Source organism: Brachyhypopomus gauderio, unplaced genomic scaffold, assembly GCF_052324685.1.
Source record: "Brachyhypopomus gauderio isolate BG-103 unplaced genomic scaffold, BGAUD_0.2 sc67, whole genome shotgun sequence".
NCBI classification, from domain to species: domain Eukaryota; kingdom Metazoa; phylum Chordata; class Actinopteri; order Gymnotiformes; family Hypopomidae; genus Brachyhypopomus; species Brachyhypopomus gauderio.
Window position 1 is genome coordinate 1,490,528 of NW_027506888.1, and position 17,632 is coordinate 1,508,159.

At 42.0% G+C, this 17,632-nt stretch overlaps 2 protein-coding genes and 1 long non-coding RNA gene across 8 annotated transcripts; 2 read left to right on the top strand and 1 right to left on the bottom strand.

Annotated features, from left to right (window-relative positions):
* Positions 1-3,261: 3,261 nt before the first annotated feature.
* LOC143490836 (uncharacterized) lies at positions 3,262-11,032 on the bottom strand. 2 transcript variants are annotated; one of them, XR_013125000.1, is made up of 3 exons: positions 10,763-11,032; positions 6,832-6,986; positions 3,262-4,140 (listed from the first exon to the last, which is right to left on the bottom strand). It is a non-coding gene; the product is annotated as an uncharacterized LOC143490836 (long non-coding RNA). The 2 variants fall into 2 exon arrangements; XR_013125001.1 differs by lacking the exon at positions 10,763-11,032 and adding an exon at positions 7,157-8,098.
* On the top strand, positions 8,121-9,968 carry LOC143490833 (guanine nucleotide-binding protein G(I)/G(S)/G(O) subunit gamma-5). Its single transcript, XM_076989342.1, has 3 exons — positions 8,121-8,253; positions 8,753-8,879; positions 9,175-9,968. The coding sequence occupies exons 1-2, from the start codon at positions 8,164-8,166 to the stop codon at positions 8,876-8,878; spliced, it is 216 nt and encodes a 71-aa protein (XP_076845457.1). The 5' UTR covers positions 8,121-8,163; the 3' UTR covers position 8,879; positions 9,175-9,968.
* On the top strand, positions 10,114-17,374 carry LOC143490820 (afadin- and alpha-actinin-binding protein). 5 transcript variants are annotated; one of them, XR_013124994.1, is made up of 14 exons: positions 10,114-11,109; positions 11,432-11,495; positions 11,596-11,711; positions 12,253-12,321; positions 12,404-12,527; positions 12,650-12,728; positions 14,629-14,746; positions 14,880-15,033; positions 15,121-15,224; positions 15,367-15,528; positions 15,744-15,918; positions 16,183-16,246; positions 16,974-17,127; positions 17,202-17,358. XR_013124994.1 is itself a non-coding variant. In XM_076989320.1 (13 exons), the coding sequence occupies exons 2-13, from the start codon at positions 11,432-11,434 to the stop codon at positions 17,239-17,241; spliced, it is 1,359 nt and encodes a 452-aa protein (XP_076845435.1). In that variant the 5' UTR covers positions 10,114-11,109; the 3' UTR covers positions 17,242-17,374. The 5 variants fall into 5 exon arrangements, 4 of the variants coding, with proteins under 4 accessions (XP_076845435.1, XP_076845438.1, XP_076845436.1 ...); XM_076989320.1 differs by lacking the exon at positions 16,183-16,246 and having other exon boundaries at positions 17,202-17,374; XM_076989323.1 differs by lacking the exons at positions 16,183-16,246; positions 17,202-17,358 and having other exon boundaries at positions 15,744-15,806; positions 16,974-17,116.
* The last annotated feature ends 258 nt before the right edge of the window (positions 17,375-17,632 follow it).

Consider the following 17,632-nt stretch of genomic DNA (forward strand, 5'->3'; position numbering starts at 1 on the left):
AGAAGATATGAGGTAAATTACTTACCAGACCTTCCTGATGGGCAGAATGAAGGTAGCCTAGAGGCTGGGAGAAAGCTCCCGGTTGAAGAAATGAAAAAAACGGAACCCTAGTGCAACTGTCTGCATCAAAGAGCTTCCCACTACGAAGACGGGAGATTGTGGAGAACAGACCTCCAGTGAAAATACTGAAGGAACGGTGGCCAGCTCTTTTTACGGAGAGACAAGTACATGATCTTCATTCACCCCATGATAAACTACATTTAATTTTAAGTTTCATCTGAAAACTAGTGTCATGTAGACCACATAACACCATGATGTAGAGTTTTTACATACAACTTTAAGCAGTATAGATCAGACCCTCCAGAAAGTTGCGATGTTGCGATTTGCAACTTCAACACAACTTCAAGCAAACCCCGCGAATTCAGGGCGGTGTTGCAACTTCAGCCAATCACCGCAACTTTCCCGCAAATTTGACCAATCACTGATGTCGTATTGATGTGACGTCGACAAACTCCCGCCTTACTTCCGTATATACGTTCAAGAGGAGCAGACTGAAAGCAGCATGAGCGACGAAAATAACGGCAAAAAGATCGGGGAAAGCAGTATCCCGGTACACTACATGAAAGCGGGGATAAACTGTCCAGATCCGACCCGCGAATTGATTATCTATGGCCCCCTGGATGATATTTAATTACTATTAGAACCGGCCCGCAGGCCACAGCCGCCCGATGGTGTTTTGCACGCATAAACACTACATTCCCCACAATGCAACGGTAGCCCGCGAAGTCACTGCAGCACACGCAAGCGGCGAGGGTCTGAGATAAAGTTTATAAGTTTAAACTTTAAACTGAGATAAAGTTTAAAGTCAGAGATAAAGTTTATTTATCTCTGATCCATATCTATGAGTTACTAGTTCGCTCTGGCGCCAACCACTGGCGATCGATCTCGATATAATACTTAATTTGTGTCCATTTTACAGGCCGCCCGGTAACAACTTATGTTCGCTAACCCCGCCCCCCCGTCAACAATTAATGTTCGCCACCCCCTCCAGGTTCAAATCTCACTCCAAGCGATCTTGAAAAGTTGCCAAGCCTGAATAAATAGGTAAATAGATAATTAAAATGGACTACTAAATAGAGGAAACCATACAACATTTACTCCCTATTGTAATGTACTCACAAAAAAGCAAAAACACACCGCAACTTCCATCGCAATTTTTTTGAAAAACACCCGCAACAAACATTTTAGCCCGCAATAATCACAAAAAAGGCCCGCGAAATCCTGGTGGGACTGATAGATTTACACTGTATGTTGTCACAGTATGGTTGTTTTTTTTGTTTTTGATTTTTTTTGCTGTGTTGTAGGTGTTTGCAGAGTTCACCAACCTACAGAATGACTATTTTGATGCTATGGACCGCTACACACCACGTTTAGTCACAGTCTTCAAGTCCAAGAAAGGAACTGTTGGGGAGAGACTGGCTGAGTTTGTGATGCAAATTGATTCAGGGCTGAGTAGTTTTAATGCTGCCCTGCTCATGGTTCTAATGCTGTGAAGAACTGACATTTGGCTTAGGATGCAATTTCATATCCCTCCACCAAGCTTAGGTACACCCAGCTGTCATTAGATAGTCAGTATTCAACTACATTATTTGTATTTTTCTAGACTTTTTTAGTTTACTTTTATGTACATACACATACTAAAATGCTTGCTGCAAAATAGTTCCCAATGGTACACCCAAACAAGAAAACACTGCTTAACAAAATACCCTTATAGGTGAGGTAGGAGGCAGGGTAACAGCACTAACATTTATGGAATATTCATTGTGAGAGCTGTAGGTGTCTTCAGTAGTAGTTGGACACCTGTATTCACCACCACCAGCAGTGTATTTTTGTTCATTATTTTCAGGTGATGCATGAACTAGGTGCGTTGTCTTTCTGACAAGAGAAGTGGTATGTGCACAACCTCTGTAAGATCCGTGTTGCTATCCTATAATGTTTTTAGTAGCTAAATCGCCAACACTCCTTTAAGTGTTGTGGTCCAGTACTGTGGACTGTATCTTAAAAATCACTTCTCTAATCAATAACTGTTTGCTGCACTGTTGAATAAACATTGTGGTGACACATGCTTCATATATACTTTGGTAATATCTGTATTGTAGCATTTGATTGTTGGTTTATTCTGAACCTTTTTTTGTTCGTTATCTATTTCTAGAAACCTGATGTGACAGCGATGCGCACCCTTGTACTCCGAGGCCTGCCTGTTCTACTTGGTGATGACCCCAGTAGCTTCTACAACATGTCCTTGGTAGATTCTAATAGTCTAATAGTTGCATGTTAAAGGAACACACAGGGTGGTGGGGAGTGATTTAATGTCAAATATACCCCTATGAGTTCAGTACGGTGATGGGCATGGCAGGCTGCATGGTAACTGAGCAGTGTCCAAAACTGAGATTTGCAAGTATTACATCTCTAAAACTGTGTTATGTAAATACTACATCTGTGTGTCATGGTCAAGTCCTTGTTGTAATGTTTTTGTTTAATTTTTTTACACAGGGTTCAGACAGTGATGACTCCTGGGTGCCAGTATCTGTTGGGGTACCGACTGTCATGAGTGAAGATATTCCTCCCTATCCAGATAATCTCCATCTTGTCCCAGTGTCTACTGCCATCATTGTCGAGGGAGGTATTGTGATGGATAATCTACAGAACCTACCTCAAGCAATGTGCTTCTTGTATGGGTTTGTGTATGCTTTACACTTGGATTACCCCAAAGCCATGAAGAACACTTTCAACTTTATTCAAAGAGTGCAGCTCAGCTTGGGGCAGAACAAGCTTCCACCTAAACTACAAACTCTTAAAAATATTCTATCGAGTTAGAATATATATAGAGTGATTGATGTTATGACAGCTCATGTTCTGTTTCTTATAGCTGTTGAGAACTGAATCGCAGTGCTTTGAGATTTACAGCCCAAGGGTTCATTAGGAAGTTATGTTTACAGGCTATGGATATTATGATAATTTCATATATGATTTTTTTGCTGGCCTATATTTGCACAGATGTGTTCTTTTAAATGGAAGCCAGGCCTATTTTCAGCAGACACTATGATAAATAAATAAATAAAATGGCATGTAATTGAACATTGAACTGTCAGTACCTTGATTGTATCATTGTATTTTAAAAAGAATGGAATCTGTTTTTCATTATTGTATAATGAGTATTTCAAGTACTAAAGTTATACAAGTAAAACTTACATGGTCTTTTTAAGGCAATCGGTTTGCATGGTTTTAACAAGTAAATCAGCTTGCTGTTCAAGTAAATATAACTCACAAAATATAAGTTGCAGGAAATGTCACATTAGTTAGCCAAACTAAAATAAATGATTTATCTTAAATGCACACACAGTTGACTTCACTGCAGTTGATTAAGTTGTTTAAATGGTAATCCTGCATAGACTATACTAAGTCAGAAGTGCACTTAAAGTAAATCAAGTCTATATGCTGTTTTTAAAGTTATTTAAACTCCAGCACAAGTAAACTTTACTAAGTAAGCATTAGTTAGTACAACATGCCATACCTATTTCTCTTTACTTAGTTTTTTTAAGACATGCTTTTTTTAAGTAAGGTTAACTAATTAGATTTTACAGTGTGATGGAGAGATAGCAAACAAAAGTTATAATGTATTTCGATGTGACCGTCCTGAAAAAGGTGGTGACATTGCGATACATGTCAAGCATAAAGTTCATGTCACTGTTCAGTCATGTCTTTCTCCAAGTAGACAGTTTGAATTTCTTGCTTTGAAGCTGGAACTTTTTCAGGGCTACTTTATCACTGCCGTGGGGTGACAGACCATATTCAGCCTGGCTTTCTGAGGTCCACTTTACAGGTGACTTGGGTTTGGTTTTCCCCCCATCTCTACTTGTTTTAAATCCGTTTGTAATACTCTTAATTTAACACAAATGGTTAATGAAGCAACACGCCCAAATGCTAAAATTCCAGATAAATCTTCTCTCCTTGATTTGTTTTTAACAAATTGTCCATACAAGTATTCAAATATTGGCATTTTTGCAAATGATAAGTGATCGCTGTACCATAGCCATTGTCAGACGTACTAAACTTGTGAAATCCAGTCCACAGTTCATCCTGAAAAGAGAAACAATTTTGTGAGCAGGCTTTCCATCATGATTTGTGGCTCTTTGATTAGTCAAGGATATCATTCTTTGATTATGTAGAATTGGCTTGGAAATACTTTTATGATGTGTTTTACTTTTTTATTAATAAACATGTTCCTCTCTGTAGATTTGGAGTAAAGTGTAGAAATAACCCATGGTTCTCTGCAAAGTTGTCTATTCTGTTAAAAGATCAAGACACTGTTTGGGCTAAGGCCAGGCGATCTAAATCCCAGAGTGACTGGCTGGTCTTCAAACAACTGAGGAATCACTTGACTTCTTGTGTTAGAACTGGGATTTTTTCATTTTTATGTTGATAAAAGTACTCAAAATTATCAACAGTATTTAAGTAATTAAATCCTCATTTGGAGACAACTACTGACCTCACAATTGTGTGTACTTTCCAAAGTTTTTGAAAACTTGTTGTGGAACAGTTGAAGACATTCTTAGATACCATATTCGTGCTTTGACAGCATCAGTCAAGTTTTCTGAAAAAGCACAGGTACAATATCTGCTGCTCTCAGTGATAAATGACATTATAGATGCCCTGGATGGCATACTGTACTTTTTGTGGATTTATCCAAAGCATTCGACACTATGGATCATAACATCTTGATAATCCAATCTTGTGGAGTCGATCTATCAGCTCAGACTGTAAAATGGTTTAACGACCAGTTCCTCCCTCCTTCCTGTTTTAAAAAGGCGTGCCTCAAACCTTATTAGGGCCTTTGTTGTTGACAATTTACATTAATAATCTATGTGGTAATAATCTTTGCCTTCTGCTGAATCCCATCTTTATGCTGATGATATTGTTATTTATTGTTCATCTTCATCTGTCTTACAAGCAAAATCCCAGTTTGCAATCTGCAAAATTTTCATGCTGTTTTCAAATGGTAAGCAGCTCCCTCCACTCCTTGCCAGCTTGTTAACTGTTCAAGGGGTTGAAATTGAGGTTGTCGGGTGCTACAAATATCTAGGTATTCTGATTGATGAGGGGTTGTCTTAATTTTGGTGGAACCTGGCATGACGAAGGGGGAAATTTGCAAATTTGAAGAGAATGCTACAAAACAAAACACTGATTGGCATAGGTTGCTCAGCGCATATTCTTAACAACTGTGTCCATCACGAGGCAAACAGACTTGATGCGGACATTGAAAATATTTTTTTTAATCTACCAGTACTTCCACATTTACATTGTGCGCACAGAGTCCCTCAAATAATACTGCAATTTTGTGAATGTTGAATACAGGAGAATGCTGTCACATAGCAAGACCAGGTGGCTGTCTCTGTTCCCAGGCATAGAGAGCATGCTGCAGATGTTCCCTGCTTTAAAAGCATTCTTTTCGTCTCAGGAAAATCCATCCAAGATGATCAAAGGATTTTTTGAAAACCCATTTAGTGAAATATACTTGTGGCACATGCACTCACTCATGTCAGTCTTCCACAATCAAATTCAAGAAATTGAAAGGGAGAACTCCATCATGGAGGTTAAGAAAATATTGAGCAGCCTCCACAACATTCTAATTGAACGGAACAACAACAATTTCATGTCCCTCAAAGTTAAGGGACTGTTGGCCGACAATCGCAGAGGAGGACATGAAGAGGGCTGTGACAAGTTCATAGCTGATGTGCTTGGCATGTACAGTTCATGTTTGGAGTATCTGGAGAAGTGGAGAATGGTGGAGTTCTCACCATTCATGTGGATGGACATGAGTGAGCCACCAAAGTGGAATGATGTGGAGGCCTGCATCAAGTACCTTGGAGAAAAGGGGGTGCCAATTGATGATGTTAAATACTTTGACCAAGTTGCTAATCTGAAGAAATTCATAGAAAGCTGCAGTGATGATGCATTCATGGGCCTGCAGGTAGGGTGACCAGATGTGGGACAAAGACTATGTTTGTGTGGGACACCAATGCATCAAGGTAGTCTTAAAATAATCTATATATATATATATATATATATATATATATATATATATATATATTAGGACACCCAGCTCTGGTGTCCAATATCTCAAAGACAGTGGTGCCATTATTAGGTGCCACTGAAAGCATGTTGACTTTATTACTTGTCAGTTCTTGAACCACAGGCATTTTTAATTATCTTAAACAGCTCTCCACAGAGGCAGGTGCAAGCACATCTGTAACTATGGATGCTGCCTTTGTACGACCACATGACATTTTCTTTGCAATATCTGAGTCTGGAAACATAGTCGATGTTAGCTTATTACCACAGTCAGTAAGTCCACGGCGGACTTAGCAATTTGGGGGCTCAAGGCGAATTTAGCTAGGGGGTCCATCAACATTAATATGTGAGAAATAATTTAGCTAATCAGGGGGCCCTACAGTGGGCTGCAGTGGGAGGGGCCCAAGGCAGTTGCCTAGCCACGCCTCTATGCAAAGACCGCCTCTGACCACAGTCTTCTGACCTGTATGATGGGGAATGTTTCACAGTGTGGTAAACGCTAGTTAGTTCAGCTGCTGTTACTTTATCTACTTTTGAATCTTGTTTCAAGGACCGCAAGCATAGACTGTGAAACCTCCTTTTGAACAACACATTTTTTGTGAGTCTCGCATTGTCTGTGTTGTTTCACGTCGTATTCACCTCCGTGTCAAACGGAAAAATGACTCAAGCAAACTTTACACAAAACTTTACCAGACTCGCCTTGTACTGGTTTCCCCCAGGGGTAGATAGCTGTACGGGTCGTGTTTACCTTCCTTTCCTCCATATCTCATGTTGTATGCCGGTGTTGGCGTGACCCTTGACGTGCGTCCGCGTTCCTGTTTTGTTGACGTGATCAAAACAGCTCGCCCCGCCCCCTGATGACAGACAACACAGCCATCTAATACCAGACTATGATACACGCATTTTAAAACTGCAGTCTGACTTTCAATAACAATGTGGGACAATGTCTTAATTTGCGGGACGCGTGAAAAGTAAGGAAATTGCATGACCGTCCCGCACAAAGCGGGACATCTGGTCACCCTACCTGCAGGTGCACCAGAAGTGGACCAAATACTTTGAGAAGGCCAAAAGCATTGGATGCTACTCAGAACTGCTGATGATTGCACAGTTTGTTTTTGCACTTCCTCATCACAATGCAAATGTGGGGAGAGTTTTCTTCACTGATGCAGAGCCAGTGGACAAAGGAGAGGAACCAGCTCTCAGTTGAATCATTGAAAAGGATCCTATTTGTGCAATACATTTTCAAAAATATGTCTTGCAAGGAATTTCATACGTATGTGTAGGTGTTATTGTAGGATTATGTGGGCCTATGTTAAGTGAGTACATGCCACAGTATGGTCTGTACTGAACTGGAAAAGAAGACTTTTAAAAGTTTTGTCCCTGCCACCTGGAACAACATACAGAGGGACTTAGTTATTACCTCTTGTCACCTTGGGAAAATTCAAATAAATTTTATAGGACAGAGAAAAAAATATTACTTTTTAATGTAATTGCCCTACAGTCTATGTGACACTTGTTGATTATATGTACTGTGTATCTGGTATGTTATTTTGATTGGTTGTCTGTTTTATGTTGCTGTCTTGGCCACTTCACTCTTGAAAAAGATGTTTTTTATCTCAATGAGACTTTTCCTGGTTAAATAAAGCATACTACTATTAGCGGTTGGAATAAGTGTCAGTAGATATTGCCAAACATTTACTATTTAGAATAGTTGATATATTTTGTTATTGTTGCTTGTTTGTTTTTACTTGGTTACATATCCAAGACTGGGTTACAGCTCACTATAAATGTTTATAACGTTTCTGTTTTTAGACATGGCGTCATAAAAGCATGAACAATTTATCGTTTTAGTTAAATAAAAAAGAGAAACGCCTTTGTTTGTTACCGGATCGCCTTGGGGAGATTATGGCAGTGTATGTATCTGGTAGCCCTGTAGAGGCGGACTTTGAGTAACTAGCTAGTACAGCCAGCTGGCTAACTAAAAACTTCCGTGTCCCCTGGGCGTTTCGGTTTCTTCGCGAAGTTGCCATCATGTCCAACAATAACGCCAGCTCCACCTTGGCCATCGCTCACAAAGCTGTTAAACAACTGCGACTGGAGGCGAGTGTCCGCCGAATTCACGTAAGTGCTCAAACTTGAAGTTACTCCTTTTGGATAAAAATAGCAAACGTGCCACGGCTAAGTAGAGTTAGCCAGGTTAGCCAAGTAACCGACATCTAAAGTGTCCGTGGATTAGCTATGCGGCTAGCAAAGTTAACTAGCTAGCAACTGCTTGGCTCTTTTTGAAACGCAAGTGGTTCGAGACTTCAATCCAGACGAGGTGCGATCATGTTTATTTACACAGTGATAACGAAACTCAGAGTTTTGCCTAGAGAATGATTAATATTAAGTTATCTGACTCGCACCGACCCCGTCGTCACTCTTAGTTTACTTTGTTGTAGAGTTATAGCCGATACGGAGCTATTCAGCCCAGCAAAAACACTGGCATAACGAAGCTATAGCAGCGTCAGCTGACCTTTATTTTTCGCTTATTTGGTGGTCATTAGCTATTTGTTGACAAGCGCTGTTTAAAGTGTTATTTAGGAGACAACCAATTGACGTTTAAGCCATTATTTTATAGGTGTCTCAGGCAGCAACGGACCTGAAGAATTTCTGTCTTCAAAACGCTCATAAAGACCCACTGCTGATGGGTGTACCGTCCGGCGACAACCCTTTCCGCCCACCCAAATCATGCGGGCTTCTTTGAGGTATCCAGATGAACCTACGCTGGCTTGAATTTCCCCATCCACTACTATTCTGTCCTGTACTAACATCACCCTTTATCGCTCTAACGAAAGGCTCTCGACCTTTCACTGTACTCTACCTTTTAAACGTTCGCAAGAAAAGTAACATGTTTAAATGTTTATTTCTTACCAACATATTAATAACATACCCCTCAGCTGTTTTCCTGCTGTGGCCTACATTGCATTTCGTTGGCGCTTTCTTGTCAATGTTTTGCTTTATTTCTGGCACACAAGCTAAAATTAGACTTTTTTTCTATAGCTGCTGAGAGCTGAAGATGGTCATCTGAAGGAGAACACTACACACACCTCACAACAGAGAAAACACTTGCTGCATTCATCTGTTCACATGGACTCTCTGAACGCTATTCTTACACTGTGTAACATGGTACGAGCCATAGGAATAATGTTTTTACAGTGCAATACTGTAAAACATTATCCTTAAAACTACATTACCTATAATTATATCGTTATTGAGTGATCCACTTGCTCTTTTTATCCCCCAATTAATCAAGGCTGGTTTTTCCTACATTGGCATCTCCTGAGTGCATACCATATTTTACCCTCTAACAGAATGAGGTACACATTTAAATGTATTCAAAACTTCCAATTTAAGTAAGAAAGTTGTAATGGGAATCCTGAATCCAACCTTTCATGTTTGGAAGGCTGTGAAGTAGCCCAATCAAAGCTGGTCTGCATCATTATTTAAATAAGATCTCTTTTATACTACAGTACCTACGTCATGATCATCAGTGAGCATCACGTTATCTTTTTATATGAAGAAAAGAGTTTTTACTAGATATATATTGGAGTGTTTTATTAAATCTGCTAGTAGTGATTTGTAGATGTAATTTTTCAAACTAATCCTCTACTAATTTATTAGGCACTGTGAAGTGTTGTGGATCATAACTGCATACTAAAGTAATGCAGGCGTAACATTCTGAAGCATCACAGTGTGCACCAAAACCCCCGTCAGCGCATCGGTGTGCTACCGACTTTGTGACCGTCCTGGGCGTGATGGAATAAAGCTGTGGCCCAGTGGAATGGGGGAACGTGGGCTGTGTGTGATTATTTACAAGGTTTTGTTTTTTTTTTTTTGCAGTTTTGAATTCTTGAAAGTAATTGAAATGTAGGCTTCAAAACTCCTGACATCAGTGAGGTGGCACCATGCATGATTATAGATGTTGGGACACTTAAGGCACAAGTTAGCCCACAGCATCCCTGTATTAAAAAATAAAATCAAATGTAATAATTCAGCAACCACAAAACCATCAAGGCAGGGCCACTAATTCTGCTCTTAGAGATCTGCTTCCCTGAAGATATTCAACCTTGCACAGCTGAACAAGTTAATTACGTTTGTTTAGATTATTGGCTCTAAACCTGCAGAGCCATAGATCCTGAAGGACCATAAAAGTAACCTGATGGCACACTTCACCACTATGAACACGTTTGTTTTACAGTAAACCTTACATATGATGCATTGGTTATAGAGGAGATGCTACAGATTGCCATTGTTTGTAAACATGATATTTTGGTTTGATATCTTAAAGAATCATACTCTCTGGATCTTTTGTGCATTAGGTATTGGAGCAAGTATACTGATCCAGGATCAGCTCCTGTGTGTCTGCATCACCATAATCTATATAGTATGGAAGGAAAACATACTAATTCAGTACTCCAGGTATAGAAACTGACACATGACCTTATTCACACCATTTGTCTGCCTGGCTCTGTTTTCACCAGCCTGAGACTATTCACCCAGTGTGCCTTACATTTGTGGCATTTAGCAGACACTCTTATCCAGAGCGACTTACAAAAGTGCTACCGTGAAGTATCTGAACATTTCTCACCTATGTACTCGTCAGTAAAACAGTCTGCCTCTCACTCTGGTGCCTGTGTGATCCTTGGTTCTGTTTAATCTCATACAACAGCGTCCTGTGCGGTGTGCCTCGTCCTAATTGGTTATAACAGTTTCAACAGGTGCAGTCTCTTTAATGCGTAATCTAATCAAGTAGCGCAACTACTCAAGACACCTTAAAGTGAGCCATACAATTCGATTTCCGATTAACTGATTAATAGGAAGAAATGCCCCGAACATACGTTAGGAACGAGAGTGCTAAACACCCATGCTAACTTAGGCCTGGTGAAAATCCGTCACCCTGACAACGAAGACAAGAGAGAGCGAGTGGATTCTCAGGTAACAGCAAATCAGATTTGACCTTCACTTCACAAGTTTGGTGGGGACTGCAATACCATTAATGCAATGTAACGTATTAACCACCTGATGTAATGTACTGCGTATTGTCTCGAACCCAAGCACAGGGTGCAGGTGTTCTTATGAAAGGTGGTATTAAGATTATATATAAGTCGCTTTTATGAAAACTAAGCATTGGGTGTGCTAGATATGCTCTTGTGGGAGTGTGGAATTGCATTTTACAAAATCTGATGTGTGTGTGTGTGTGTGTGTGTGTTTTAACTGAGCTAAACCTGGCGCGTGTGTGTTTTTACGTCTGTTGTAGATGATGGCATACAAACATGAAATAAAAAAACTAACGCTGTGCGGTAGGGGTCAGGACTCCTTAGGTATCGCACACATGCACACCACTCAGAACACATTAACAATTCACACAGGATTAATGCAACATGAATGAAGAGAAAACCTTTCTCTTTGCCCCATTGCCAGAGACACGGAATACATATGCGCAGTTGCAAGCTAGCTCAGGCCACAATACAGCGTCCTTCAGCACCCCCTACAGGGCAGTCGAAGAAGAGCGGGAACACACGGAGGCGTCATTTCAGGTAATGTCGGAAACGAACTGACTGAGGACAAATGTCTTTATGAAGTGTGGAAACCTCGGAAGACGGTGACGTGTTTAAGGTGGCGGTCAGCGTTCCTGTCTTTAAGAAGTTTCAAGATCACTTCACAAAACCGATTGGGCTTTATATGAGTCTGATTTTTATTCATCACAATTATGGTACCTAATAATTACTAAGGTAGCTTTGTAAATACTCCTATTTCTTCGATCACTGCAGATCAACATCTGAATTTTTGTCTGCTATAACACGCCTGACTCACTGACCATGGTGTATTCAATATAACCTGGTCAAGGAGCGTTTGATAACCAGCTATCCTGCTGCATCAAGCATGCTAGAATATCAACCAGCCCCATGGGTACTTTGAGACAGACCCTCTGCATTACATGAGGTCCTGCCCAGATCAGTGTACCGTGGATCAATTTTCAGACCAGGCCTTTCAGGTGTCGGTTCTCCTGCCTTTTCAGCATGCGCACAGACCGTGTTATGAACGTGTGATCACATGATCCCGCCCTCCTGTTCACAGAACCCGCTTGCTGAAAGAGATCAGCACATCGCTAGGCTGCAGGATGCACTTCGATGTGAGCGGCAGAAGGTATGAGGGGTGTGGACAGACAGGTCCAGATCACGCATGTTTACATGTGCAGCCAACTCTTCCCCTTTTTTCCCCTCCGCAGAATGCAAAGATGCAGTCTCGTTTTAACCAGCAGGGGGCAGAGCTGAGGCGCAAAGATCAACTTATTAGCAGAATGAGGGAGAAACTGGTTCAGTTCACTGACCGACACAGAAACTTTGGATTGTGTAAGAGACCAAGTTGGTTTTATTAACTTGACATTTTAAAAATGGATGCCAGCACCCAGGCAATCATGCCTACAAACACACAATGACATTGTTTTGAGGTGGGGTGTTTTTTCTATTTTTAGCTATAGATATCAAAAGCACTCTTCCTAAGCCATCAGGAAGGAGAGAGCCTGCCTCACGAACCACACAAGAGGATGGGAGGTATGGATCAGAGGCTGCAAAGTCCTCCAAACCATTCTTCTAAGCTTCAGGTTCAGGTACAAGCCCAGCACATTACAAGCCTAGCCTAGCACAATTAACCAGTATGGAGGGAAGGGAAAAATGACTTTGTAATTGTGCACCACACTGAACCAAAAAAGGTCCAAACCAACATTTTGAGGTTGATTGAATGTTTCACAGGGGCCCAGACTGCAATTATAATTTTCCAGACAACGATTAAACCTAGTTTTGTATTATACTGCAGTACTTTGTTTTGAACTGGGATTCAATACACCCAATGATTCCATCAAATCAAATTAAATTTTATTTATATAGCGCTTTTTACAACAGTTGTTGTCACAAAGCAGCTTTACAAGTGCCGAGTCCTAGCCCCCAGTGAGCAAGCCAAAGGCGACAGTGGCAAGGAAAAACTCCTTAGTAAACCTTGAGAGGAACCAAGACTCAGGGGGGGAGCCCATCCTCCTCTGGCCGACACCGGTCACCATGACAACAACAATGTAGACAGAATGTAAAAGATGCAATAATGTCCATTTAGACAGAATATAAAAGATGTAATAATGTCCATCGTGGTGTAGGCATCCGGTTAGGCAGGAGGTGGCCGGCCCAGGATGGATCGCTTGTCTCTCCTCATCTCATTATTCCTCAAGCAGGCGGGCAGCCATGTGGAGAAATGAAACAGGGAAAATTAGCTCTGTATGAGGACATGTACAGGACAGGTAAAATTATAAACATTTCTGGAGTGTGGCAGCAACTCCGGCACTAAGTTAAATTATTACAGCCTAGCTAAAAAGGCAGAACCAGAAGGTAACATAGGCTTGGGGGCATTCTGAGACAATGGCATCCGTCCACTGCACTGTCAACAAACTTGAGTGACCACGAGCAGTGACAGGATGACAGCACCAGCACCCCAGTCCACCATAAAACCCTTCGTCTATGAACCCCTGGATCTGTACCTTTATCTAAGGGGGATATTAATTATCAAACGCTAGACTAAATAAGTGGGTTTTCAACCTAGATTTAAAGATTGTGACTGTGTCAGAGTCCCGGACACATTTAGGAAGATTATTCCAAAGCTGGGGGGCCTTATAAGAAAAGGCTCTTCCCCCTGCTGTTACCTTGTTAATTTGTGGAACTAATAACAGACCAGCACCCTGTGATCTTAGTTGACGTGGGGGTTCATAGTAGGAAATAAGTTCCTGGAGGTATTCAGGAGCAAGCCCGTGTAGTGCTTTATATGCTAATAATAGAATTTTTAAATCAATACGAAATTTAACTGGGAGCCAATGCAGGGCTGATAGGACTGGTCTAATATGCTGAAATTTTCTAGTTCTGGTCAGAACTCTAGCTGCGGCATTTTTAACTATTTGAAGTTTATTTAGATTCCTATTTGAACATCCTGACAGTAGTGAGTTACAGTAGTCTAATCTGGAGCTAACAAAGGCGTGCACCAATTTTTCCGCATCATCCTGTGATAATGCATTTCTTAATTTGGCAATGTTGCAGAGATGTAGAAAAGCTATCCTAGTAGTATTATCTATGTATTTATCAAATGATAGGTCGGAGTCGAGTATGACGCCTAGGTTTTTGGCTACTGTGCCAGGTGTAATGGGGTAGTCTGCAAGATTAAGCATTAAATTTGGAATTTTCTGTCTTGCGGCCTTAGGGCCCACAAGGAGAACTTCTGTTTTGTCCTCATTTAATTGTAGGAAGTTTAGAGACATCCAGCATTTAATATCTCTTACACAGGCCTCAATTTTTCCTAAACTGAGTTTGTCATCGGGTTTGGCTGGTATGTTTGGCTGATCATTTGAGCAACTTCTTGAAGATAATGATTTGCCCCCCCCCCCCCCCCCCCCCCCTCTCTGTCTTTCAACCCTCTAAGGAAAGAGGAGGTACTGCAGTTGATGCTGGAAAGGAGGGAGGCGGAGCTTAGAGAGGCTATGAAGCTACGCCACAGCCTCACAACGCTACTGCACGCGCTCAGAGCCGACATGCAGCAAGTGAGCGCATGTCCAAGCCTTGTGGCTCCGCCTCATTCTCCGCTTCCTGTCTTAACACTTTGCACCATCCTAGCCTAGCTCTTTTGAATCAGAAACTGTTGGGAAAACTCTTGATCCGCTTTCTGTGGGTCAGACTCTGCAGAATGACACGGACACTGAGGAAGAGGAAGACCCGGAGACCAGCAGGCTGATCCAATCAGAGCAGTCCCTTGGTGATCATGTGACGGGAGGTGTGGTTTTGGAGTGGATGCATGTACAGAAAAAGCTGAGGGTGCTGCTATCACAGAGTAAGATGTGTGTTTGACTTCAGGCTTTTTTTTTTAAAGCTATTGTTTCTGAGGCTCTACCAAGTGTGTGCGCACGTGTGTGTGTAGGTCCCATTACTGTGAGGACGGACCAGGAGAAGCTCCTGGCTCGGGTTGAGGAGGAGCTGGAGCAGAGCAGAGACCTGGTCCAAGTTCAGCAGCAGCTTCTGGAGGTCCTGATGGGCACCTGACATGATCCACACACCGCTCCAAACACACACTATACCTAAACTGACACACACCTGTGCGTTATACATAAATGCAGAAACTTCCCAAATACACCCCAATCTTTGTCTCTTTCTTCCTCTTTTACAGGACAATATAGCTCCTCCTCTTCCTGATGTTCTGATTGGTTCTTATTATCTGGAGGAGTGGGAGCAACTTCAGGACATGTGGGTGGAGCTTAATCATCAGAGGCATAATTTCCAGCAAGAGAGGCAGGCTTTCACCGATGCTGCAATCCGATTGGGCCGTGAGGTGTGAAATTTTGCTGATAAACCACTGCTCATTTGTCAATTACCCTGAAGGGGGGGAAAAATATTTGAATAGCATCAACTGACAGGAGAAAGCCTTAAAAGGCCAGGACATAATTTCATTCCTCTTATAGATGCTTCTTCAGTGTGAGGCTGATGGAACAGAAATGTGTGTGTGTGTGTGTGTGTGTGTGTGTGTGTGTGTGCGCGCGCAAGCAGAGGTGTGAGTTTGAGCAGCAGAAGGCCTCCCTCCTGAAGCAACAGTTCCTCAGTGCATCTCCAGTAAGAAAGACCTCCCACTCCAGCAAGGGATGGGAAACGGCACACAGTGACGCACACAAACACGTGTACATGCACACCGGTACAGGTGACTTGCATGCCCTCACAAACACAGGTACACGGTGAATTACACGCATGCACACGAACACAGAGGTACACTAGATGCATTTCTTAAACCTGCAAAAGGCCAAAACTCACCAAGCATTTGAGCTGCTATTTGAAGTAATAGTTTTTATGATGGTAAATGAATCTGTGCCAGACCCAGGAAATGTTCCTTACCTACAAATGAGGAAGTGTTCTTGGATTTTTTTTTTTAGTTAAGCAAAATAATTTTTCATTTTGATTGTTTATTTTTATATGAACTAAACATCATACGCAGGAAACGGCGTTGAGCCAACAGTTTACACAGATGAGATGAGCAGAACACTTAGGGTGTCGCACAGGTACCTGAACACTCCTTTCCTCTAACTCACTTGCCCTTCACACAGGTTATCGTGTGAGGAACTCTTTTTGTCAGATTAAGCCCATGTATATCGGACGACCAAGGTGACATTGGAGAGGCGCGAAAGATTGTCTGCCATCACACTTAACAGCATGTTGTCCACTAGCACGTCCTACAGACCTGTCTGTCGTCCACGTGCTCGAGTCCCATCTGGGCCTGTTCTGCCCTTCCCAGCCTCCCTACTGGTACTGTACGCAGGATGAGATGTCCAACATCCTTTGTTGCACCATTGAAGGTTTCACTTAGGGCCCCGCCCACTCACTAAACTGGACACCTTTTAATCAACCACCTCACAAGCTCTTCACAGGTAGGCCGCTCCCCTTTGACGGTGTTACACAATGAAGCCCATGATGGCTCCACTAGGCTCAACAGTGAGGGCTTGCTCTCCAGACTCTGCCCCAGCCCGACTCCCTTTGAGCCACCAACCTTCCGTCTAATCCCGGACCCTGCCACTCCACACGGGCCTCCCCAGTTATTGAAGTTCACACCCCGGTGCTTAAGGTCACACTGGGCTCCTGTCCAGTAGTCTACGCACCCAAAACACTGAAATGGACCTCATCACCATTATACAATATACCAACACAAAACAAACACATTGCTTTTACGCTGTTAATGAGGAGGTTCACGTGTGTGTGTGTGTGTGTGTGTGTGTGTGTGTGTGGAGACAGGAATGGTAGCTCCAGATTGGCTGTCTCTGTCTCCCTGCACGCCTGTCCCGCTCCTGTCTGAAGGGTCGGAGGTCATGCTGAGTTCAGCTCAGATGGTCATGACGCCCAGCACCCCCGAGCTCTGCTCTGCTCTCCTGCTGCCGCAATACTGCAGGTACATGTGCTCATGCTCATACCACAGAATACCGGCTGCATCCTGAGTCTCTTCTCTCTCTCTTCCTCTCTCAGGGAAGCAGATAGTCCTCAGTCTGAGAGGAAGGCAGAATAAGGAGACGTTTTCAGACCTGCTAAAAGAAACCTTGATGACTGACCCTTTTAGTCCCAGCTGAGGAACATGCATTCTTTAACGCATTTTGGATATTTTGTATTGACCAAATAAAATTTATATATTAGCCAACAAGTTTTATTTATTTATTTATTTTTGTCTGTTTTTGAGTGTGTGTGACTATTCCAGTACTGCAAATGTCAAGCTGACCTAACGCTTTAGTGCGGACTTTAGAGTGCAGAGAGAAAGCACATAGGCTAACTACATTTTGAAACTCTTCGGTTTGCTATGCAGCGACAGCGTGAGGAGAGACAATAAACGACCTAAACAGTTTAATTTTGTCCTGATTTGTGAAACTACTGACAGTTTCAACTAGTACATGTTGCATCGACTG

Coding starts and splice junctions, on each gene's coding strand:
- LOC143490833 (XM_076989342.1), top strand. CDS start 8,164: ATGTCCAACAATAACGCCAGCTCCACCTTGGCCATCGCTCACAAAGCT. Junction 8,254..8,752: donor CGAGTGTCCGCCGAATTCAC/GTAAGTGCTCAA, acceptor ATTATTTTATAG/GTGTCTCAGGCAGCAACGGA.
- LOC143490820 (XM_076989320.1), top strand. CDS start 11,432: ATGATGGCATACAAACATGAAATAAAAAAACTAACGCTGTGCGGTAGG. Junction 14,747..14,879: donor TCAGAGCCGACATGCAGCAA/GTGAGCGCATGT, acceptor TCTGTGGGTCAG/ACTCTGCAGAATGACACGGA. Junction 17,128..17,201: donor CTGCTGCCGCAATACTGCAG/GTACATGTGCTC, acceptor TTCCTCTCTCAG/GGAAGCAGATAGTCCTCAGT.